The sequence below is a fragment of the Malaya genurostris genome, chromosome 3 (assembly GCF_030247185.1).
Source record: "Malaya genurostris strain Urasoe2022 chromosome 3, Malgen_1.1, whole genome shotgun sequence".
In the NCBI taxonomy this organism is placed as follows: Eukaryota; Metazoa; Arthropoda; class Insecta; order Diptera; family Culicidae; genus Malaya; species Malaya genurostris.
The window spans coordinates 212,419,835-212,446,713 of NC_080572.1; the positions used below are offsets into that span (position 1 = coordinate 212,419,835).

At 37.7% G+C, this 26,879-nt stretch overlaps 2 protein-coding genes across 3 annotated transcripts in view; both read left to right on the top strand.

Annotated features, from left to right (window-relative positions):
• LOC131438760 (G-protein coupled receptor dmsr-1) overlaps positions 1-26,879 on the top strand; it is a 475,110-nt gene that overhangs the window by 308,223 nt on the left and 140,008 nt on the right. The window lies entirely within an intron of this gene.
• Positions 5,012-10,366, top strand: LOC131434190 (uncharacterized). The gene is made up of 2 exons (XM_058600845.1): positions 5,012-7,546; positions 7,619-10,366. The coding sequence occupies exons 1-2, from the start codon at positions 5,012-5,014 to the stop codon at positions 10,364-10,366; spliced, it is 5,283 nt and encodes a 1,760-aa protein (XP_058456828.1).

Here is a 26,879-nt window from a genome sequence, read left to right on the forward strand (position 1 = left end):
CCTATTTTTTATATATATAAAAAAAGGTAAAACAAGAAAATTTCAGAATTTGCATAGAATGTATTTGGCAATTTAAGTAAATACAAATTCTGTATGGGGAAATGGGAGATTGAAGCAAGAAGTTCTATGCGTTTATCATATTGTCTTACAGACTTCCGAGTCTGAAAAATATAGGGTGACGAAATACAAAATACTGAAGGAATACTAATTTATTTTGCGAAACATATTGGTTGAAGAGAAGAATCGTAACTCCGTGTTCAAAAATACCAGAATACTGCTTAGAAGTGCGATGTAAACATTCTAGAGACATTCTAGACACATTGATGAAGTCTTGAGTGCTTCCCCAAGCAACCAGAAGTTCCGCAATTACTTAAAAAATCCACTTTCTTGTTGCTTAAAAGTACACGCGGAACTTTTGAGAACTTGAAAGTACAGATCAAGTTCCGCGTGAACTTTCTAGCTGCTTACGAAAACACTTTGCAATTTTTGACAGTTCGAAGTACAGAACAAGTTCCGCGTGAATATTCTCGCTGCTTGAGAGTACGCGTGGTAATTTTGGCAACTTGAAAGTACAGGTTCCTATTTCGCTGCATAGAAGCTGAACAATGTATTCTAGAAGCAGCTTAGAAGTTCGTTCGGTTACATCGTGCGAACTTTGAAGTGTGGATAATTACTTAAAAGGCTACTTAGAATGCTATTGATTAACTTTGAGAGCTGCTTATGCCAAATCAATCCCTTTTATCCGAACTTTTGGTTAGTTGGGTCGTTACTGCTCCGATCATACAGTCAGTTACATAAGAGCGTGGTCACTGTTGTGAGAAGTGGAAAAGAATTGAATGAAAAGGTTTATTAGACCAAAAACTTACATGCAAATACACTGAAGTCTTTTTTATGCGAGTTTACGTACCGTATAAAAAAACCGCATAACTCTGAAAATGCGCATAAAAAAACCGCATAACTCTGAAACTTCGCATAAAAAACCGTATAAAAAAATCGCATAAAAGACCGCATAAAAATACCTTAGTATACATTAATAGCAAATTCAATCCCCTTCAGCGTTAATAATGGTTTGATATCTTCGTGGCATACTTTGAGCGAGATTTTGCGCGTATTCTTCTGGAAACGATCTCCAAATTTTGGGAATTCGGCGAATAAGCTGCTTCAAATTGTGTGGTCGATTCTTTCCAAGCTTCATATTCATTTGAGCCCAAACGCTCTCAATTTGATTGGCATAGGACGACTGAGAGGGCTGGAACCTTTCGGGTGCGAGCACAAAAAAAAAATGATACAAAGCGCGTAGCCTTCGCGGTACTTATTTTCGAAAAATGCTAAGATCGAATTGTAAGCAATAGTCAGCTGATTTATTCTCGCATTGCATGAAAGACACTACTCCCCTCTGTGTAAAAAAAAATCACACCATTCCACCTTACCGATCGCGAGTAATAGTGACTACGCTTTTATGTAGCAGACTGTATATGTATAAGACCCTCTCAAAGTTCATTAGAAGAGCACTACAATCCATAAGGCTTCCGATGATGCGATATTTTTTATAACATCTGCATACACTACTTCAAACGATGACAATTCACTACATAGATCATTCAGCATTAGAAGAAGTGGTCTGAGCTGGCTCCCTAGTTTCGACTCATGAAGGACAGAAAAAGGTCGTAGTAGTTGATGTGTAGCACTCAGCAGCAGGATATTTTTTTCATCTGCAGAATCGAAACCACTACTTCACGGTGTAATCTGATTGAGCCCTAGTACTAAAATTTTTATTCAACTTTTGTCTCCCAATAATGCTTTTTAAAGAACGAAAATCATATAGAGAGGTTATGCCATCATTCCGAAAACCGACTTTAGGAGGGCCGAATGTCATATAAATTTCAAACTATCATTTGAGTGATGATGCAAACTACGTTAAAACTCTGTGGAACTGCACTAAAGACTGATAAAAAATATTGGTTTATTCTGATATTGGCAATAGTTGTCCAAAATGAAAACCGAATGTGTAAATAGTATATATCGAACCAATAGTTGAAAGTGTTCGATTTCGGGAGGAGCCAGTGCGTGTCTGAGTTACAGTAGCCGTACCAATATGCGCTTCATTTCCTCTGTTCACAGCTTTCAGTTTTTGGCCAGTATTTAGAACGCAATCTTATATTCTCGATTCGCTTTGCATTAATATAAGTTTATCAAAAATATTTTACATCTGTGGCTCACATGTAAATGATTTCGATGTCGATTTCAGACCAGTGAATTTAACGGCAAAGATTGATTTTTTAAAACATACTAAGCGACGAGACGAAAATCGCAACATTCACTGTTGGGTCAGTAAATGGTAAAAGAAACTTCAACCTCAATCTCGTATTCCTCCAAACGAATGTGGTTCAAAATCCGTTTGAGTATTACTTCCATGAAGTGGGATAATATGCAACCTTTTCGTTAACGAGGGAATGACAGAAAAACGACCGCGTATTTAGTGCCGGATTTCGTCGAGTCACAAATATTGCGCTGTTACATGCAACGCGTGCCGTTCCCAGCCAAAGCCCAGCAAATCCCGGAGTTAAATCAGTTCACACATTTATTTACACCACGGTTCAGTGATGATAATTTGATACCACAGACCAAGCAGAGATCTTTGTTTTATATTTTTTTTTTCAGTTGTGTTCTCATATTTTTGCGGCAATTGAATATATTGACCATATCAAACTGTACATTTAATAGTAGATTCATGAATGGTGCCTTATCACCTGAAACATTAAAGGTGTTCCAGAAGCTTGAAATTTTACAATGTTAAATACAAAATTAGTTCTGTCATGCGGGCATTTTAGTCACATACATTTTCATTTTGTTTTGAAGATTATGGCAGAATTAGCTCGAGAGATGCCTCCATCAGAAACTTTTAATTGCATTTTAAATTTATTTCATCACTTCTGTTAAACTCTGGTTTCACATCCTAAGAAAATTGCTAGACTATGATGATTCTAGGAATCTTGTAACTTCTGACATCATCGTTTCTGTGTATGAAGCCTCCTACCTAGCCTTCGCGTCGGTGCCTTTTTCTCTCTTTTCTTAAGCACACCCTAACGAGATATCTGGAAATGACAGAAAAATCAACCGATAAAATAGGTTTTCTATGCATTCAATGACGGTTCTCCATTTGGGTCACACCATCATTTATGTAGGGTAATCGTGTTTATCTTCAGTCCAACTAATCGAGGCTTAACGGGTTTTATGAATTATTTAATCACATCGTTGACTTTGTTAGAAAATCAAACGAATTCGATTCGAATCGTTCATCGAGATCAAAAATAGGATGAATGGAGTAGCTCTCACCAACATGGTACGCTTATCCTGTCTGAAAAAGGTACAAGAATTACATAAGTTACGAAATACCGAAAGATTGGTTGTGCTTTTGGCATTCGAATCGGAGCACAGGATGGTGGTAATATGATGATAGCTACTGGAGAATTAAATACATTTCTGACAACGTTCTGAGAGCTGGTTTCAGAGCCGTCAGCAGACTCGAATATTCTTTAAGGCGCAGTGACCGATTAAACGAACGATTTGTTGCTGATTGTCCTCAGATAAATCCATGTGTAGCACAGTGGAGCATTGATAAAATTTTATATTTTTGATCCCGATTATCTTCCAAAGGGGTTTTTCATGGAGGAAAATTATGATGCAGAATTTCTTGGTATGGTTTGAAGAAGTTCCATTTGAACTTGTTTTATGTTTTATCAATTTAAGATACTCCCCAGCAAACGAACTCTAGATTATAACTATAACAAAATGAACAGGGAATCTGGACCTACTTATTCCATAAATCTCCACAGGTTATTTGGAGTTTTAGTAAAATTTCTAACACTATTTTGAATCAGAACAATCTTCAAAACACAATGTTTTTTTTTGTGAAATAAATCCATTTGAAGCTAAAGTCTTTCAGTATCTGAGACGGTAGATGCACTCAATTATTCCTAAAATATCGACAAAGGCATGTGTTTGTGCGAGATAGAAATGCATTATTAGGGAAACTTGAACATCCCCAATACGATCCACAAATTGTTATCAGATCGCTCTCGTTTGCACATATCGTATTTATCTGTTTCACTCCTCGAGCACAGGTAGTACCCGATCTTGTACGAATAGTTCCTCTGATGTCGTATAAAAGCCGGCCAGCAATTTTATATATTAGATTGGTCAGAATAATTCAATCCGTCGCGTGAAATACACGTATTCCGTTCCGCGTTAATACATTTTTTCTGCTCATGGAATAAAGAGTTTTTCTTGGTGCAATTTTACTGAATTTTATAAGTGTCCGAAGAACCCGGTTATACGCGGAAACATTGGTCCTTCGAACCGGATCCGTAATCAGTGCGGTTATCGGACACTTAAGAACGGACATACTCTGTAATTAACGTTGTGCATGAAAAGACTCGCGGTCAGTGAACTTTAAATCGGACAGTGAACACGCAATTTCGACCGCTAAGTTACATTGTAATAGCACTTGAATAGAGGAAGAAGAATAGTTCTCCATTTTGGACGCCGATCGACGCCATCGAGAATTCAGTCGACGCCATTGCTGAGGCAAGCGTGCATCCCTGCAGAGGCTTGGACAACGGTTATTGTAGAACATCGAGTTTTGGGGCCAATCAACGACATCTGGAAATTGCAGGGAGTAGAGTGCATGATATGTGGTGGCGCAATTGCATGTGGCGCATGTGTTGATGTGGTTTGGCTAAAAATAAATCATTGAAGCGTATGCATATCTTTTTTTCTTGGCAAGTGTGTCCTTGATAATTAGTTGGTCTCGAGACTTGTTGCAAGTTCGCTGGTTGTTCACCTCAGTCGAATCTCCTCTGTTGTAGGTTGCAATTTCTGTCAATCTCGGTTTAACGCGATAACTGTGTGGAACGTCGAGTCGGTCAGTCAATCTATTACGGTAAACGTGCACTAGTGATTCTCAGTGTTTAAAACATTCCGTGTTCGGTGTCTTTTACAGTGATTTGGAATGGTAACCGAGTTACGATGCCTGCGAAAGCGGGAACAGCAGCTCCGAAAGTTGTTAGATGGCATACAATTCTTTGTTGATGAGTTTGAAGAAGAGCGAGACAACGGACAGGTAGATCTGCGGTTGCAAGGACTGGATGAAGTTTATAAAGAATTTTTCGTGATTCGGAGCAAGCTAGAATTATTACTTGAGGATGCAGAGGTTCAGAAACATGCTGAATCTGATCCTGATGTGAAAGTTGAGGCTTTGGAACAACTAGATGACGAAAACGACCGTATTCTTCAAGAGTTCCAAAAGCAGTTCTATGTCCTGAAGGCATCGCTGCTAGCGTTGTTACCTTCTCATCATGAGTCCGGATCGCAGAATAATCGAGATGATAGTTGTGACATACAACCGCCAGTGACATTTTCGAAAGTGAAGTTACCAGAAATCCGTCTACCGTCATTCAGTGGTAAGATTTTTGAATGGGTAACCTTCCGTGATGCGTTTTTGAGTCTTATACACAGTAATCCGCAGTTGAATGATATGGATAAATTCACATACCTGAGGTCGTCGCTGACTGGAGCTGCATTGCAAGAAATAAGCTCGGTGGGATTGTGCGCTGCTAACTATACAATCGTTTGGGAAATGTTAGAAAGACGGTATGAGAATAAAAAGCTTATTGTAAAGGCTCACTTGGACGCACTGTTTGCCATTGAAGAAATCAAACGAGAGAGCTTCGAAAAACTCAACTATGTCATCAGCGAGTTCGAGAAAAATCTCCAAATGTTAGAAAAGCTCGGTGAGAACACTTCCGGGTGGACCACCATTCTTGCATACATGGTGTGCTCAAAACTCGACTCCGCTACGCTTCGTCAGTGGGAAAATCATCATAGCTCGAAAGAAGTTCCTACATATACCGCTTTAATCAGTTTTCTTCGAAATCATTGCGACGTTCTGCAATCAATTGTTACTGTTAAAACCCAAACTCCAGATCAACGTTCATCTAAGCAATCCGTTTGTCACGCCACAGTAAAGACACCAAATAGATGCCCGTTTTGCAACGAATCGTGGCATGTCGCTTTCCAGTGTGTTACATTTCAACGTATGAAAGTTTCGGAGCGTGTTGAAGCCGTCAGTACACATAAGTTGTGTCGTAACTGTCTACGTCCAGGCCATTACGCGAGTTCCTGCGAAAGAGGAGTATGTCGTCATTGCCAGAAGAAGCATCACTCTATGCTGCATGGACCGTCAAGGTTCTCCGTTCCACACTCGCAACCGAAAATTACGCCACAAGAACCACAGCCGCGTCAGTCTCCAAATAAGCAACACAATCCGAACCAACAGACACACACAACCACTGCCAATTTGCAACGCACAAACAATACACAGCCTACCACAGACACGCCCACCACAAGTCAAACTTGCGTAGCACTTCCCAACACGACAACACAGAACATACTTTTGTCAACCGCTCTTGTAACAATTAAAGATCGATTTGGAAGAACCATGTTGGCACGAGCTCTACTCGACTCGTGTTCGCAGCACTGTCTAATGACGGCAAGTTTTGCCAACAAGCTACAGCTTCGGGAAACACCAAAATACTTATCAGTCCAAGGAATCGGTTCAGCAAGATCCGTTTCAACAAAGTTGGTCAGTGCCGAAGTCGGTCCCAGATCCAGGATTATTTCACCGTTTACTGAAGAGATGCAGTTTCACGTACTGCCGAAGTTAACTGTCCTCCTACCAACAGCGAAGGTTAATCCTGTTGAGTGGAATCTTCCAGATTCAACGTTAATTGCGGATCCCAGTTTTCATGAACCGGGTCCAGTTGATTTAATCATTGGAGCCGAATACTACATGGACTTGCTGAAGGATGAGCGATGGAAAGCAACGCCTTTAGGTCCGACCTTACAGAACACGGTATTTGGTTGGATAGTCTCTGGACGAGTTCCTGCAGATTCAAGCAGCGAGACACATTCACTGGTTCATGTATGTTCGACAGCGGAGGTCGAAGAACAGCTTACAAGATTCTGGGAACTCGAGACATGCCATACTACAAGCATCAATTCCGTCGAAGAATCCACTTGCGAGAAACTCTTCGAGAAGACCACTGAGAGAGATGAGAAGGGTAGATTTTTAGTAACTCTACCGAAAAGAGATAATGTTATCAATAATTTGGGGGAATCGAAGGCAATAGCTCTCAAGCGATTCATGAGACTAGAGCGTCGATTCGCTGCCAATCCAGAATTAAAAGCATTATACTCAAATTTCATTCACGAGTATCGGACTCTTGGTCATATGAGGGAGATAAACGATAATACTGTCAAATGCAAGACTTATTATTTGCCACATCATGCTGTTCTAAAACCAGACAGTACCACCACGAAGTTACGAGTGGTGTTCGACGCATCTTGCCGGACTTCAACCGGAGTTTCCTTGAACGACGGCCTAATGGTTGGTCCTGTCGTCCAAGAAGACCTACTCAGTATAGTTTTACGCTTTCGTGTTCACCGATTTGCAATAGTGGCCGATATTGCAAAAATGTATAGAATGGTTCGTATTCAAGATACGGATTAAGCATTACAGCGAATCTTGTGGAGAGATTCTGTTGAACAACCAGTTCAGACGTTCGAGTTAACAACCGTTACGTACGGCACCGCATCTGCCCCGTATTTGGCTACAAAATGCCTGCAAACTTTAGCACAGCAAGGAGAGCAAGCGTACCCAGATGCCTCCCAGGTATTGAAGCACGATTTCTACGTGGACGATATGCTTTCTGGAGTCGACAACATCGAAGACGGAAAGAAACTGATTCCACAGCTGGTCCAACTTCTACAGTCCGCCGGATTTTCACTTCGCAAGTGGAATTCTAACAGTAGAGAACTTATTTTGAATGTACCAGAACAGCTAAGAGACGATCGTTCAATCTTGGAGTTAGACTCATCAAGTACACCCATCAAGACGTTAGGACTTGTATGGGAGCCTAGTACCGACAGTTTTCGATTCAGTATCCCAAAATGGAACTCAGCAGCTGTAGTTACCAAGCGTACAGTACTATCAGACGTCTCTCGATTATTTGACCCTTTAGGTCTGGTCGGTCCTGTCATCATTCAGGCAAAAATTTTTATCGAGCAATTGTGGAAGAATGATTGTTCGTGGGATGAACCACTCAAAGTAAACCTACAAGAATATTGGCATGAGTATCGGAGAAATCTAGCTGGATTAGATAGTCTTTCTGTTCCAAGATGGATTGGAATATCAAACAACGTTGTATCTGTGGAACTACACGGTTTCTGCGACGCATCTGAAGTCGCATATGGAGCCTGCGTCTATATTAGAACTGCAACAGAGACTGGATGCGTATCTGTGCGATTGTTAAAATCCAAGTCGCGAGTAGCACCATTGGAAAACTTGAAGAAAAGAAAGAAAGGACAGTCCATACCTCGCCTGGAGTTGTCGTCAGCTCTTTTGCTTGCTCATCTGTACGAAAAGGTCGATCAAAGTCTCCGTATCTCCGTTGAATCATTTTTCTGGACAGATTCAATGATCGTAAAGTGTTGGCTGGCATCATCGCCGTCCAGATGGAAGCAATTCGTGGCAAACCGAGTCTCCGAAATTCAGCACATCACGAAGGATGGTATTTGGAACCACGTTGCCGGTGTTGAGAATCCAGCAGACATTATCTCTCGTGGGATGACCCCTGCCCAACTTCAATATCAAAATGTATGGTTTCATGGCCCACAGTGGTTATTACTAGACGCAGCACATCGACCGCAACCTCAACGAATACACGAAGAAAATATCGAGACTGCAAATTTGGAGGAGAAAACAACAAGTTTAGTCGTTCAAACAACTTCATCTAGTGATATCTTCAATCTACGATCATCTTTGTCGGAACTCGTTCGCATTACTGCTTATATTCGCCGCTTTCGGTTCAATGCTCAAGTTGTCAATCGTAATTGTAGAAAGAGTGGGTTTCTTTCGTCATCAGAGCTCCACGACGCATTAAAAGCATTGGTTAGGGTTGCTCAACAGGAAAGTTTTCCACAAGAACTTTCCGATCTATCCAAGCAGACTCACGTTCGGGATTCATCACGTATACGTTCTTTAAAGCCGTGTCTCATTGAAAGCATACTGTGCGTCGGCGGCCGGCTGCGACATGCAGTAATATCACCGAGCCGCAAGCATCCGTACATTCTCGATCCACATCACCCGTTCACAAAAACCATAGTCATTCACTATCATCGAACATTGTTTCATGCTGGGCAACAACTGTTGATTTCAACTATGCGAGAACGTTTTTGGCCTGTGTTTGCAAGAAACTTAGTAAGACAGGTAATTCATGAGTGCGTTGCTTGTTTTCGAGCACGACCCAAGGCTCATGAACAAATCATGGCTGATCTTCCCCCCGAAAGAGTAGTTCCCTGTTCTACTTTTCAAAGAGTGGGAATCGATTTCTGCGGCCCCTTTTTTATAGTATATCCTCATCGCCGTTGCCGGCCAACAAAATGTTTTATCGCCGTGTACGTCTGTCTTGTAACTAAAGCTATCCATATGGAAGTAGTCGCTGATCTCACAACACAAGCGTTTGTGGCATCGTTAAGACGTTTCTCAGCTCGACGTGGGAAACCAGAGTTGATTATGTGTGACAACGCAAAGAATTTCGTCGGAGCTAAGAGAGAGCTTGATGAACTTCGAAATCTGTTTCTCAGCCAACAGTTCCAGAATACTGTTCTAAAAGAGACGGCCAAGGATAGTATTGAATTTAGATTCATACCAGCCCGATCGCCAAACTTCGGTGGATTGTGGGAATCTGCGGTTAAATCGTTTAAAACGCTGTTCAAACGTACTATCGGTCTGCACACTTTGGTATACGATGAAATGCAAACGATTCTAGTTCAGATTGAAGCTATTCTGAACTCTCGGCCACTTACCCCGGTTAGCAATGACCCTGATGATTATGAAGCGCTAACCCCAGGGCATTTTTTAATACAACGTCCACTGACGGCAATACCAGAACCAGATGTCGGAGAGATACCAGAAAACAGATTATCTGCTTGGCAAAGGGTGCAGCGTTTTACTCAGCTACTGTGGAAGAAATGGTCGATGTTGTATTTATCGAATTTGCACAACAGAACGAAGTGGACACGACAAAGAGACAACATCCACGTCGGAACTATGGTTGTTCTTAAAGAAGAAAACCTTCCTCCATTGAAGTGGCAGCTAGGTCGAGTAAGGGAGATTACAACCGGCTCAGATGGCAATGTTCGAGTCGTCAAAGTACAGACAAAGGATGGTAGTTACCAACGTGCAATCTCGAAAATTTGTGTACTACCCATCCGTGATAATATTTCACCTGCTGAGGAGTATTAAGACTCCTCCAACGGCGGAGGTCAAGAGGCCTCCGCACGCCAGTTAAGTTTTGTGTATTTTGAATTTTCAAAAAGCTAACCGCATATTTTTTCTCAGTAACCTCGTCCATGAGTTCTCGGGGAACCTGTGTATCTGGACGCCCCCTAAGCTATACTTCTAAAAGAAGGTAACTGTGTTGTTTTCGGTGGTGGTCAATGTGTACGTCCCGTTCACCTATTCGAGACTGTTTCCGTTTGGTTGAGCTTCGACCAGAATTGCGCTCAGTGCCAGCGCGTGCAAACGGCCAAGCTTTTTTCGACATACGCTAATTTAAGAATCACGCTTGGTTATTTCGAGGTACGACGTTAGCAGATCCGTTTCCGAAGGAAGAATTATGCACTTCGTCCTTCCCGCCCTATGCAGAGGTCGTCGACGAGCATGGCCAGCTCGGTTAGGCGGTTTCAGCAGCATAGTGGTTCCGTCGATTCCATCGTAGTATAACCGAAAGAGACAAGAAATGTCATCCGCATCAACCCAGGAGTCAACAGTTGGAGTCGCCAACAGGCGACTGCGGAGGCCATTGGGCCTCCGCGGCAGGGAAGTCCCTTTACTGTATCATTTTTCATTGTAAAAAACACCCTCTCATATGTTCCAGCGTACACTTCCATCAGTGGAGCCGCCCAGCCAGCCAGCAGGGTAGTTTAATTGATACACTCGAATCCATGGACCATCCACCACGTAGAAGCAATTTGCACTCCAACCGTATCGTCAGAGCAGGAAGGAAGTTCGTTCATCTCAGCGCAGTGTCATCAAAGTTAGCCGTGTTACCACCAGATCCAGCAAGGCAAGCCTTATGAACCAACGATGATCAACATCTGAAATCGCTTTAATCAACCACAAGATCAGTAACCTTATACCCGATTTAATCATGGTCATCTGATTCAGCAATAGCAATACATATATAGATCACTGGCTACATAGCCATTCTATGTGTAGTATCAGGAGAACTACGACAGGATACAGATGTTTGAAAATTTAATTCGTATATTAGATAGAGATAGAGGTAGGATAAAGTTTGAAATCTATGAGATTCCAAGGCGGCCGGCATATGTTTGTGCGAGATAGAAATGCATTATTAGGGAAACTTGAACATCCCCAATACGATCCACAAATTGTTATCAGATCGCTCTCGTTTGCACATATCGTATTTATCTGTTTCACTCCTCGAGCACAGGTAGTACCCGATCTTGTACGAATAGTTCCTCTGATGTCGTATAAAAGCCGGCCAGCAATTTTATATATTAGATTGGTCAGAATAATTCAATCCGTCGCGTGAAATACACGTATTCCGTTCCGCGTTAATACATTTTTTCTGCTCATGGAATAAAGAGTTTTTCTTGGTGCAATTTTACTGAATTTTATAAGTGTCCGAAGAACCCGGTTATACGCGGAAACAGCATGGTTCAGGGCACTAGATGTGAGTAGGGACTTCATTCGTGTGATGTTAAGACTCATGTCCAGGCCCGTACCCAGAATTTCATTTCGGGAGGGGCCCAAAGATTAAACAATAATGTTACTGAAGATTGCTTATGTACCTAATTCTCGGTGTGCCTTTTACGGCTGTTTTTGACACTCCTAATACCAAGCCTAAAAAAGTTACGCGAAGCACCAAGCCTCAAAAAAAAAATGGAACGGTAACTTTGAGCTACCATAGCTCAGTTGTTACTTGACCAATTTCGATAAATTTTACACCCTCGAATTTTGTGAAGTGTGTAGATTATTTTAAGTATATTATTATTGATGATCGTTTAGGAAAAACTAATGAAAATCTGATTTTTCCCGTTCCAAGTTTTTTTTTCAAGCTTAAAATGTGCCCTATCTGCATTCATGCGGCACCTGCATCGCGAATCGGATATTGAGAACTTCAACTTTACCGAGTCATAATTTTATTGTTAGTCAACCGATCTTCAAAATTTGTTAACCATTGGAAAGGTACTACTTCCAGAAATAAAATGCACTAAAAGAAACGAAAAATAGGGTTGTCTACCCAAAGTTATAATGAAAACTGTAGATAGATGACCTAAGAAAAGATGAGACTTTTTATAATGATCGTAAATATCTCGAAATTCAAAGCGATGACCTATATATTTTTACACATCATTCGATTGCTAGTGATACCAGCTACAATTTTCGCTCAACTACCATCCCTGCACAATCAAAAGAAAACATTAAAAATCGATAAATTTAAAAATATATCTGAGTTTTTCTTTTTTTTTTTGACATGTTTGTGTATAACTCAAAAAAATAAGCGATGACATGTACATTTTTTTGATTCAAAATATTGGAATCATTACCAGAAACAATGTATTGATGATCAAAATTATATATCCGTTCAAAGAATCTCAAGAAATTTGGCACAAATACAGAGAATTTCTATTATTGGAAAACTTTTGCAAACAAAATCAAATCAAAGGTTTTACATTTTATGACATATATTTTGTTATTATTTTAGTTAGAAATTTATTATGAACAAAATTTTCAAAAAAACTGAAACTTGGATTTCACTAAAAATTTTAAAAGTTTTAGTAAATAACCTAAAACTCAAAAAATAGTTATATTTTTGTATTGGACAAACGATCTAAACAATTTCTATGCACAACCCAAACGCAATTGATAACTACTAAAATTCTGATTTGGTTGTAGGTTTGCCGTAGAATCTCAAAAAATAGGAAAAAGTTAAATTGATTTGCACAGTGGTCCGGATCCACAATTTAGGGGGACAAAAACATTTGTGGCTTAACCTTATACTTTAGAGCTATGATGTCTTCAAAACAAATGATCAGTGAAGATAAGCCATATGTCAATGTACATGGTATTAGGGTGGCTCTTATTATTAAGGTGATCCAAAACTTGTTTTCCGGATGTATTGAGATAGAGGACTGCATTCTTCGGCAAAATTGTAGATAAACTTATATCGAGCAGCTTTGCTGAGGACACCATAGTAGTATCTGCAACGGTTTTAGTGTTACAGCTATTTTTGAAGAGCAACTCAGGGTGTTCCTCACAAAATCAGATTTTTTGCTATAGCATTTATATTTCTCTCTTTTCTAAAAGGTATCTTTGAACATCTTTTAGAGTTTGTTAAAACCAAAATTTTAATGACTGGCGCATTCAGGTAGCGTTTTCTGAACTGAAGTTATGAGAAGAACTAGTTCAAAACAGGTTATTTTTAAACTGCTATATCTAACATTGAGGCAAACGAAAAAAAATCGAAAAAAAATTATGTTCAAACATTGGGATTTTTCATTGAAAAATACTCGTATCATGTAAGTCTTTTATTAGCTATATATGAAAATAAGGTATTTTTGTCTTCTAAAGTGTTAAATTAATTCAAGTGCATATTCGGAAAGAAACCGTTCTGCATTGTTCTGGGAATGCAGAATGGTGTCGCTTTTGTAAAATCTCTAAGGCATCTCCGTGGTTGGAGGTTTTATCAAGCGTGCATTTTGGCACCTCCAGATCATTCAGCATCCTTTCGGGGATGCAGGACGATTCATTTCTTTATGTTTTGTGCTGTTTTCTCACCACACCCAATTCCCATTTCCCTTCCATGTTCCTTTTATCCTTCCCTTTCCATCAGGAAGTTGATGAGGCAAGGCACAAATCTCCAAATAACTAGGGTAACATGCCACTTGAACCAATTAGTTCTGATAACATAGGTGTAGGGTTTCATTCAGTAAAAAGCATTCAAACGAAGAGATTGTTTTTCTAGACGAAGATAAATGTAAGCTGCAAATAGATTGGTTGGTTGGTGCTAATCGCAAAGGCTGCTGCAAAGCCAATATTTGGGGCGATTTCAGTTTCATAAGTACCTGAAATAGTGGAACTCACTTCACTGACAAAGATGGCCTAACCGATTTGAGAACTATTTCAGTTTGTAGGTTACACTAGTTCATGCACTAGCTCTCATGTTTTTCAAAAATCAAACAAAACTGTTTGAAGAATACATTGTTTATATGATAATCAGAGAGATATGAGAAAGGCATCATTACACAACTAGGTGGATAAAAACAAGTTTTACTTGTTAGTTGTAATTTTTTGTGCTAAATTCGGAATTCTACTTTTTCTGAATTGTTTACTAATATAAAATTCAAATAATTTTAGAATTCTATACATTCCGAAATAATTCTAAGTTTGCGATATTAAAACTTTAATATTCTATCGATTATAATTGATGTCGTTTAGGATAGCGAAAAATTTAAGATATTTGTTTTTGTTTTTAATTGCTTGTAAAACGAAAATCAAGCAAAATTTTTTTTTTTAATTTGTGATTGTCTCCTTTTGCCATGGGTTAGTATATGAAATTTATATAATTTTACGTTCTATTTCTTATTGTAGAAAGTCATTGAAATAATTTAAAATTTTTGTATTGTCGCAAAATTTATTTTATTATTAAAAAACAAATTCTACGTCTCTTTGAAACAGATGAATTCAACACGGATTCCAATATTTTCACTTTGATTTGCAGAAACGTTGGAACGCAATATATATATATATATATATATATATATATATATATATATATATATATATATATATATATATATATATATATATATATATATATATATATATATATATATATATATATATATATATATAAATATATATCAGAAATTTTGAATTTTTTTTTCAGAATCTACGGCAAACCTAAGACAAAATCTGAATTTTAGTAGTTATCAATTGCGTTTGGGTTGTTCATAAAAATTGTTTAGATTTTTTATTAAGTACAAAAACATAACTATTTTTAGAGTTTTAGGTTATGTACTAAAATTTTTAAAATTTTCAGTGAAATCCAAGTTTCAGTTTTTTGTTGTAAATTTTGTTCATAATAAATTTCTAACTAAAATAATAAAACAATATATAAATATATAAAATTTAAAAGTTTTAATTTGATTTTGTTTGGCAAAATTTTCCCAATAATAGAAATTCTCTGTATTTGTGCCAAATTTCTTGAGATTCTTTGAACGGATATATAATTTTGATCATCAATACATTGTTTCTGGTAATGATTCCAATATTTTGAATCAAAAAAATGTACATGTCATTGCTTTAATTTTTGAGTTATATACAAACATGTGAAAAAAAATGAAAAATTCATATATATTAATAAAAATATCGATTTTTTAATGTTTTCTTTTGATTGTGCAGGAATGGTAGTTGAGCAAAAATTGTAGCTGGTATCACTAGCAATCGAATGATGTGTAAAAATATATAGGTCATCGCTTTGAATTTCGAGATATTTACGATCATTATAAAAAGTCTCATCTTTTCTTAGGTCATCTATCTACAGTTTTCATTATAACTTTGGGTAGACAACCCTATTTTTCGTTTTTTTTCAGTGCATTTTATTTCTGGAAGTAGTACCTTTCCAATGGAAAAAAAAGTTTTAAAGATCGGTTAGCTAACAACAAAGTTATGACTCGGTAAAGTTGAAGTATTCAATATTTTCTATGCGACGTTTATGCCAAAGGAAAAAAAATTGGTAAGCAGATAGGGCATATTGGGCGCGTGGAAAAAATTTGGAACGGGGAAAATAAAATTTTCATTGGTTTTTCTTTACCAATCATCTCCTACAAAGTTTTTGAATCAATCTACGAACTTCACAAAATTCGAGGGTGTTAAATTTATTGAGATTCGTTGAAAAACAGCTGAGCTATGACAGCTCAAAGTTACCGTTCGTTTTTCTGAGGCTTGGTATTTGGAGCGTTAACATACACTTTAAATTTTTCCACTGGAACAGATACTGTATTACAAATCATTGCGTTTACTGTCTTGTTATTTCTGTAACACATGTCTAAGACATTCTAAATAATTATATGTTTTTGATTTCAGGAGGGGCCAGGGCTCCTCGGGCCCCCCCTCTGGGTACGTGACTGCTCATGTCCAATCACTACACGTTAGATGCCCACCTCCTTCGAATTGGACTTTCCAAGATTAATCATTGTGCTTGTGGCGAAGGTTATCGCGATATTGATCATGTCGTTTGGACATGCGTGGAGTATCGTGATGTCAGATCTCAACTAATAAATTCCTTGCGTATTCAAGGTAGACTATCCAATGTCCCAGTTCGCGACATTTTTGCTTGTCGTGACCTGTCTTTCATGAAAATTCTTTATCATTTCATTAAGTCCATTGGAGTTCCAATTTTAATTTTATTTTATGTTACACTGTTTTCTCTTCCATAAGTTCAACCAATAGCCAGCTATCTTATGTTGAATAAAAGTGATGAACTGATACAAACAAACTTGAAATAGTTATAAGATCATGTACAAAATGAATGTATTTTATTTAATGTAATTTATAATAGCAAATCGCTTGATAAAAACAGTGTTTAGATTAACTAATGAATACCAAAACATTAATATGATATTCGAAATGTATTAGGTTTAAAGTACTTTGTATTGTGGATGCCACGGCGAAGAAAACCTTATATATATTGCCTATGAAATAAACGTATTTATGGAAAAAAATGAAGAAGTATTAAAATCGATAATATACGTTTATACCACACAAATAGTTTATTTAACCAAAGTTCCTAAATTACTATTTAAACTAGAGTTATTTTACAAATAAATGAAAAAATATTATGTGAAGAATATTTTTTCTAGAATCCTAGAATATTTTCCTACCCTATAAACATAATTTCGGTAATGTTTGAATTACTATTTTCCGGTTTTCTTCAAAAACGTCCACCGCTGTATGTGGAACCAGGTTTCATCAGTCTTAATTTTCCAGATATACAAATTTTTATTTTTAATACTTGGCATCCTTGTTCTGGCCCCCATATAAAAACATTTTCAAAGATTTTATCGTTGATTGATAACGCAATTTCTTAGAAATCACGGATTTTTTGAATCCCACAATATTTCATAGTAAACTTCCAGATAAGATTCTGAGTGCATGAAGCGAAAAAACGACACCCATACTACTATAAATATGTGTTTCACATCAATACTTGTATTTCTGCATGTCGTGTGAGCGTTACCCGTCATTGAATGACGTTAGTGACGACTTAAACTTTTATTTGCGCTCGTTTTTTACGAAGTTCGCACTTGCGATGTGCATGTTCCAACAGTTGAATAATTATAGTTCTTTTATAAACGATTTGTAGAATTTTTTGGTTTGTTGTCTCCTTCTCGGTGTATTATACTCTAACTAAATGCTGACCAATAATAAATTTTAATAATAAAACCAAACATCTCAATGGTAGAAATTAACTTATTTAGTTTGAAATAAGAGTTAGAGTATCGAAAATCATAACAAATTCTGCATGAGAAATTAACAACAAAACATAAAATTCTGTTATTATAATATCAAAGCAAGTTTTCAATTATTTGATATTCTAGCATTCAAAATAGAATAATATTATAGGAATAATAATAAAGAATAATTTATTCAATTGTATTTTATTTGAAAATAGATCTCCTGGATCAATTATGCTTAGTGGAATTGAAATACCATTAATAACAAAATAAGATATAATAACTAATTTCCATGCTAAACAGATATTGTACAATTTCTTGATTCCTTCGATAAAATATCAAGAAAATATCAAGTATCGCTATGACAGTATAGAAACATCAAGACATGATATGATAGTAAAATTGATCATTACTTTGGTCTTTGTTTGCTATTTACATCTACCCAGGCTTGTTTGAAGCAAAACTCACGCTAGGAACGGTACACAAAACAAATCCGTTCCGCAGCAGAACGGCGCACAGTGCGGATTAATTCAGTACCGAAGCAATATTTGTGGAGGGTTTTCTATTTACGTGATTTCATTTGCAGCTTTATGGCAAATGGGCGGTCCTGAGGGCTAGAAAAGCAGCAGGGTATAGAATTTTGATGTCGATTCTTTCATTTCGGATTTAAATATTTCAATGGATGAAAGTATCATAATGCTACACGGGAGTATTTTTTTTTAATTTTTTAAAACCCGAATTGTGTAATTTTCTGGGATACTGAGTACTTTGGTGTATTTTATTCGAATGCAAAGCAGCTGAATGTTAACCCTTAGAAGAACCGATTAATTGAGTCACTTCGATGCTTCACAATAATGATGTTATTTCCCTCGGATGAATATCGCAGAAACAGCATTCGAAACTAAAATCTGGAGCTGAACGCTTGATTCTGGAACTGAATTCTGTATCTTTGGGACCTGAAACTGTAATATATTCAGAAACTGGATGCTAGACATAAACCAACTGAAATTATGTGCTAAAGATTCGCTTCGGTTAAGAACGAGGTGCACAGTGTCGAGTGTGATAATGTTTAGTACAAAATCCTGGTGTGCGTGGTAGACGATGCATTAGAAGTACGTGTACATGACCTTCTGTCTAAGGGTAATGAGCGTAACATTCGAAAAGGCATGTCGCAGTGCAGAGGGGAAAGGAAAGTGTGGCGGAATTCTTTTCTCAGTATTCGGAATGGCGGGCGAGTTCAAGTTTCTGACTACATGAGGCGTTCCATCTTACGTGATTTTTGGTCAGTGCGGGAAGTATCACTGATAACCTACGAGAATCAGCGGATTACTTGTCAGTTTACAACGGAACGAGCCGTGAACAAAGTGCCCCTCAATCCTCGCTGGGTGGAAATGAAAACTGGTTTCCCCCAAAAAAGGGCGACAACCAGATCTAATATCTAAAGATCTAATAATAGGAAAGTCATATAAGGCAACGAAAAATTGGCTCTAACGGAAACGTAAAACTTGCACGCAAATGATCTTGAATAAATTTTTATGAAATAAAAAAGACAATGTTGTAAGCCGATTGTAATTAATAATTCAACATTCACAATTTCAATGTTTCGCAACAGCTTGCATTGAAATTAAAATCCATTTTGAAAAGGATGCACCATTGTGCTATTTAATTATTTGAACCCCGATACAACATCCTGCTATAGTTTGAAGTCGTCACCGGATTGCAAGCATTGTGCAATCATGCATTAACGAAACCTAAGCTGTGCTCCATTCATGCCACTGGTGTCAATGATTGGAAATGCAACAGTGGTTTTTACTAATACTTCACGGCATCGTATTGATTTTAAAGCTTCAACCACCACCACACTGGGTGCGTTAATTATTAAAGGGTAAGGACACATTTGCTATTTTGGATACTGTCAAATGTGTTGCTAGATCTGTAATAATTATCGTAGCTTTTCGTTGCGATGTGCTGTTTCCAACGAGCCGCACACTAATTTCGTCATGATTACATGGCAATTATCTAGAAAGAGTTGCTTAGGAAAGAGCAACGAACTGATACAAATTCAATTTAAATTAAAACACATATGGCTGCCAATAGCGCATGTCGATCCTGAATTCCTCAACAAATCATATGTGTGTACACAGTAAACATACACTAACTTAAAAAATATAGTAATCTTACATAGAGAAACTCGTCAACATAATTTATAAGAACCGCAACGATAATACTACTGTGGGCAAAAAGTAGTAGGACTTTTGAATTATATTTCGCGCGGAAACCTTATTCGTCGAAATATGTTTTTGTTAGGTTGGTATGAAAGACAAGTGTCACGTCAAAATATTCATTAGTGTTCAGTATACGTCTGTCTTTTTTTTGGTGATAATTGCATGTCGCGCGAGCACGAGTTTCTGATAGGTACAAGTTGTTCAAAGAGGGTCGCGAACGCGTCAAATAAAAAATTAAGATAATGTTACCAATGAAATTAAAGACTGTCCCAGAAAGTATGGACGCACTTTGATTTCGCTGTAAATAATTCACAAGTGTTAGATATTCAAATTTTATTCACCTAGTTTTGAGTAGACCGGACAAACAAGACGGTTACAGGTTTGCATGCAAGAGTCCGCCGCTTCTGAAGGCGACCGACTCAGCTGGCGTCGGCTCGGCAGCTTTGTGCCGCCGAGCCATCTTGGCTTCGATTATGTGACTGCCAGGGATGCCAGGTTCACAGATTAATCTGTTTTTCACAGATTTTCAGCTTTCTGCACAGATTTTAAAAATGGCACAGATTTTCACAGATTTCTGAAAATGATCACAGATTCTGCAATAAATCACAGATTTTTTAAATCGAGCACAGTTTAGCACCAAAAAGTACAGAGAGGTTGAGTAAAAAGGTACAGAGGGTGTTGGTAGTGAAACCTTTTGTTTGCTCATGAAAATGATTTTGATAAACTTTTTTTGTTCACCAAATTGATTCCGTTCTGCTACTATGGTACGGGAAACGTGTACAGATTTTCACAGACAGGTTTTTGGCTTGATCACAGATTTTTGAAAAAATGACCTGGCATCCCCGGTGACTGCGCCACATCAGTTATACAAGAGACATAACCCTTTCGGCGAAACGACTTTCGGCGAAATGGCTTCCGGCGAAATGACCCGCTCCCTTTTAGCACCACTGTTTTAAAGCAATTTCTCGATTACCGAATTTTGATTTTGGTGCAAATGGATGACAACACTACAGACAAATTGACATAACCATATTACTGCTTTATAGAACTTCACTCAGATCATTTTCGCGGTCAACTAAAGCTTGCTTCATTTAGAATTGGAACAAACTTTTACTCATATTGTGGCGCTCCTGGTGGACGGATTTGGAAGTTCTTGGCGCCCCCGTGTCGGGAATTTTGTCAGCTTCACGTATGATTTTTGACATTCCGCAAATCGACTGTTCTTTGTAAACAATCAACATGGAAGCCGAAAGAAGGGAAAAAATTGTGCACAGTTATTTGGAAAATCCATTGTGGTCTGCATCTAGGCTAGCTAAACAGCTGAAATTGCCCAGAAATACCGTATGGCGCGTTATCAAACGGTATAAGGAAACATTGACGACGATTCGGAAGCCTCAAGCCACTCGTCGGAGTGGAACTGTCGACCGGAAACTGCGTGGTAAGATTTTGAAGACGATTAAGAGGAATCCTAATCTGTCGGACCGTAATTTGGCCAGAAAATTCAGTGCTGCCCATAGTACCATGCGGAGAACTCGACTCCGGGTAGGAATCAAGTCATATCGAACGAGCAAACAGCCAAATCGGACCATAAAACAGAATAGTGTGGTCAAAATTCGTGCTCGGAAACTATAGGACCAGATGCTGACCAAGTTCGACGGGTGTCTTCTGATGGACGATGAAACCTATGTCAAGGCTGACTTCGGGCAAATCCCAGGTCAAAAATTTTACTTGACAACGGCTCGGGGGGATGTTCCAGCCAAATTTAAATTTGTTTTTGCCGACAAATTTGCAAGAAAATTTATGATTTGGCAGGGCATTTGCAGCTTTGGCAAAAAAACGAAAGTTTTCGTTACAACTAAGACAATGAGATCGGAACTATACCAAAAAGAGTGCCTCTAAAAACAAATTTTACCGTTCATCCCGTAACGTTTTGGCCAGATTTGGCAAGCTGTCATTACAGCAAAGTCGTTCAAGAATGGTATGCAGAGAAAGGGGTCCAGTTTGTTCCGAAAAACCTTAACCTATCCCACTGTCCCCAATTCCGCCCTATTGAGAAATACTGGGCAATCATGAAGAGGAGACTCAAGGCAAAGGGAAAGGTTGTCAAAGACATCAATCAGATGACGACCTGGTGGAATAAGATAGCTAAAACGATGGACGAAGAAGGTGTGCGCCTAATGAGCCGTGTTACAGGAAAAATTCGAGAATTCCTTCGAAACTGTGACGAATAATTTTATCTGTATTTTTTTTAAAGTATGAAGAAAACGCTACATTTGTATAAAAAAAGATCTTGAGTTCAATAATAAATAACTGAAATACAGGCAATTGTCTTTGTTCCAATTCTAACTGAAGCAAGCTTTAGCTTAGCCTACGATGAACAGTTCCAGCCGTTTACTATCAAGTAAAGCATATGTCAAGTTCCGCTCTAGTTGATATTTTCCCACATTCTTCATTTAATTTGCTCGCAGAGAGGCCAATTTGTCATCAAAGTCGCCCATCAATTGGTGCATGGTATTTGATGCAGTGTGGCACATCGTATCGCCGTGCCGAATGTATATGTCGACCAAGTCCAATTTCACCGAAAAGAGTCTTTAGGCATCGAACGATAAATCTCTCTATTGAGTTCATACCAAACAGTGATTGGAGATGCGTTAGAAACTGAAGAACTGTTTCAGGATGATATATACTCAAAATTATGTAAATATCGGTTTCATTTTCTTACGTTTCCGTCAGTTGAAACAAAAATGAACCTCGTTTGCGACGAATAAAATAAATCAGAATCCGAATTATATCTATATCTATATGTCTATAAACTCTTCAAATATCTGGAATGAATATAGAGAAATAATATAGGCTTCAGTCTACATAACAAACAAAGTGGTAGTTCTTTTTTTTTTAAATAGAGCAACGGGCGCAACAGTGGTCTCATCACAATGCAAGTGAGGGCTGTCTAAGGTAAACAATATCCGTTGAAACAAGTGGTAATGCAATTAAGAGTTTCACATCTATTTGGTTATGTGAATGTGTCGCTTAGATCCTTCTAAATGTAACTAACACTTTTATGCACTTAACAAATCGACACGTGTTGGAGTGCGTGACATGATTAATGGCCTTGAAAATCGTATAATTAAAAAAACAACCTGGACCACGCGATTTCCAACGGAGGCTATAAAAACTAAACGAACGTAAAAAAGAAAAACAAAAACGCTAACTTAATTTAGTTGCTCTAATGGCCGTCATTAAGGCTGTACACGAGAGTTCACTTGTTTATTTCTATATGTCACTGATCTGTGATTGACAGCGTACATTCTGATCTCATGAAGTTCTTGATGATATGCTAAAATTGAGTTGATTAAGTAATGGTGATGAGCTGATTTCGGTCCAACTGATATTGATCAGTTCATTCGAATAATAGCCACCATTCTGTTGTTCAAACAGAAAGCTAAAAGATATGGAAAGAAAAGCCAACCTTAGCAGCTTCAATTCTGAGCCGTTTGATAGTGGGCGCAACTAATCTCAGCGGAAAAAAGAAACAAATATCAACTGGCAAATATACTAGACAAACAAACTTAATTTTTATGCAATGTCTGCTGCAATCCTATTTTTGCATGATGTGATGTGCATTTTATTACTAACGGGAATTGTGGTGCCACCGGCTGAAGGGAAACAAGCACAACGGCTGATTAGAGTAACCCGATAGGGGCACGTCCACAAAATGAAATTAATTCCGAAAACAAATTCAGAGAACTGAATTCATTCAATAGCCCGTTTATCATGCACCAGTACACAATATCCCCATCTAAATTCTAGCAAAAATATACTGAATAACAAATTGAATATAAGTTATCGTCTAAAAATTTTAAATAAACACTATAAAACCTGTTTTAATCCACCCAGTGGTGTGATGATGCCTTTCTCATGTGACTTGTACTTAGGTTGTTACTTATGTATTAGGCCTTGGCAACACTAAGTGTTGCCCGGTGGATTTTACATTTCCATCTTAAAGTTTAACATTTTTAACCAATACCATTTTCAGAACATTCTGTCATTTAAGCGCTATTTGTTTTGTTTGTTGTTCAACATTTTACCTCTTCAAAAAAAATGGAATTGAATCGTGAACATTTTTGTGCAATGATTTATTACGATTTTGGTCGGGGATGATCAAAACAAGAGAGTGCTTCAATCAACTTAATTTGACTTTTGTCAGTATAGTACCATTTTATGCGGCTGCAAAAATTGGTATAACGAATTCAATCATGGTCGTAGTTTGCTTGCCGATGAATTCAAAGAAGGTCGTCCGAAATCAGTTATTTTGGCAGAAAACTTTAATGTTGAGAAAAATCTTATAATGGAAGATTATTATAATATGATATGAAATGGAGGCAGCCTGGGGCAATAGTGTGAAAAGCTTATAGGTTATTATATATGAACATTTAGTCGGGAAAAAAGTTTGTTCACGTTGGATCCCACATAATTTGACAATCGCTGAAAAAACGCTGAATAAATTCAATCGTGGTGCTTTAAATTTGGTGCATAACATTTACACAGGTGACGAAACATGGATTTATTCATATGATCCCGAAACTAAACAGCAGTCAACTGTATGGGTGATTCAAGAAGAACCAAATCCATCAGTGCTCGAAGCACTTCAAAGATGGTGGCTTGTTTTTTCGGTATAAACGAACATATCGCTACCGCTGCTTTAGAGGAAGAATGTCAGTTCTGAGTGGTATACCACCATGTTTTTGACAGAAATTTTTTGTGAAATAAGCTAAACAAACGCAAAACACAAAATCTTCCTTCATCAATTAATGCAAACTCTCACACATCGGCTCAAACAACCGAATGTTTGAGCATCCAAAACGTCGAATTGATCGGCCACCCACCGTATAGTCCTGACTTGGCACTTAACAACTTCTGTTTGTGCCATTCCGTGAAGAATAAACTGCGTGGAGAGCGATTTAATACTCCTGAAGAAGCTGTTGAAGCGTTCGAAAATTATGTTCTGGGGGTCCCTTTAGAAGAGCGGAAGAAATGTTAAGATAATTGATTCAACCGCATGCAAAAGTGTATTGCTCATCTAGGCGAATATTTTGAAAAACAAAAAAACCATTTCCGATTAAATATAATACTGTTTTCATTTTTAGACTAAATACATAAGTAAAAACCCTCGTATTCTCAGCATTGTAACTGCAGTATTCTAGAAAACAGCTCATTGAATAGAAACAGAAAGGTTTGTTCGGGCGTAAACTAGTATAGCTTAAAAATCGAAATATTAGGTGTACAACTTTGCTTCCGCCGGTTTTTTCCAAATTTTAAAGCTTTATTGCGAAAAAGTGCTTACAGATGTATTATTCAAAGTATTGTCCGTCGCTAGCGACAACTTTCTCCCATCTTTCCGGAAATTTTCGGATCCCGGCTCGAAAAAAGGAGTCCTTTTTTGGCGCTATCCATGAAGCAATCCATTTTTCCAACTCTTCGGAAGATTGAAAATGTTGATCTGCCAGGTCGTGTGCCATCGAACGGAATAGGTGGAAGTCAGAGAGGGCGACATCTGGGGAATACGGAGTGTGGGGCAAGACTTCCCATTTGAACGTTTCCAGGTACTTTTTGACCACTTTTGCGACGTGAGGCCGAGCATTGTCGTGTTGGAGGATGACTTTGCCATGTCTCTCTTGATATTATGGCCGCTTTTCTTTTAGCGCGCGACTAAGGCGCATCGGCTGCGTTCGGTAGCGATCTCCTGTGAAGGTTTCACCCGGTTTTAAGAGCTCGTAGTCAATTTTTTTGAAGGTTTTTTCTCTTCCACCATCATGTTTGTCTTCGACATCGAAATCACAATTTTTAAAACGTTGAAACCACTCCCGACACGTTAGAGCAGCATCTCTGTAAGTTTCTGAAAGCATTCGATGCGCTTCAGTTGCATTTTTTTCGAATTGTAATAGAAAAGGAACCGCTTTCTGGGGGCCGAAGTCAGGTCGTATGGTCAGCAACTTACATTATCTATGCATTTGCGAATATTGTAAAGATGAAGTTTTGTGTACGATAATATCAATTGTATAACTTTTCAACGGTTGTAATGGTAACTCCTTTGGTATAAGAGATATATATCTAACCGGCTATTTAAAACCAACCTCGATTTTTTAAAATACATTTTTATGTTATTTTTATTACATTTTTGTTATTATAGATATAAATTTCTAATAACAAGAATGTATTAAAAATAACAAATAAATGTATTGGGGACGGGTATAACGTGATGGCTTAGCCGATGCTTTTCACGCAATCCACATGGGTTCGATCCTCAACCCCGAACATAGGGTTAGAATGTATTTCTGGCCCGTAGAGGCGAACTATTTTAAGGTTAAAACCAATAATTGAAAAAATAATTAATAATTGAAAAAATAATTATTTAATAATTAATAATCGAGATTTATTTTAAATAGCCGGGTTTACAATCTAAAATAGGTAAGAATGTGTTTATGTTATAATCACCATAAATAAATGGAGGCGCATGGTCGCAAACAACAACGACTTGAGATTTTCAAAAAATTATAACTCACAAACCAAAACTAACACATCGCTAATTTTTGGATTTGTTATGTAAAAATGTTTAAACTTTCAGAGAAAAATATAAAATTACATAGAGCTCATAGGTCTACCTACCATAAAAACCATTAAAAAGGTATACAAATGACTTTCTAAAACACAAAGTTCCAACTTTGTCATATTTATACATTTTTTCCCAAAAACCGCAGACATTTCTTGACAAAATATCTATAAATTAGCGGAATCGGTCGAGGGGTTCAAACGCTATAAATTTACCAAAAAACGTCTTTATTAACGAAAACAGGGAAACTTCGAGAACTTGAAATTTTTAAAATATTATAACTCAAAATCAAAAAACCATTTTTGATCCACCTAGTGGTGTAATGTTGCCTTTCTCATATTACTTATATTTTCAAAACCATCACTAGGAAATCCGGCAAAAATAAATTTTTCGATCTTGAATAAAATAAACTTTAATTGGGTATGAACTAACAT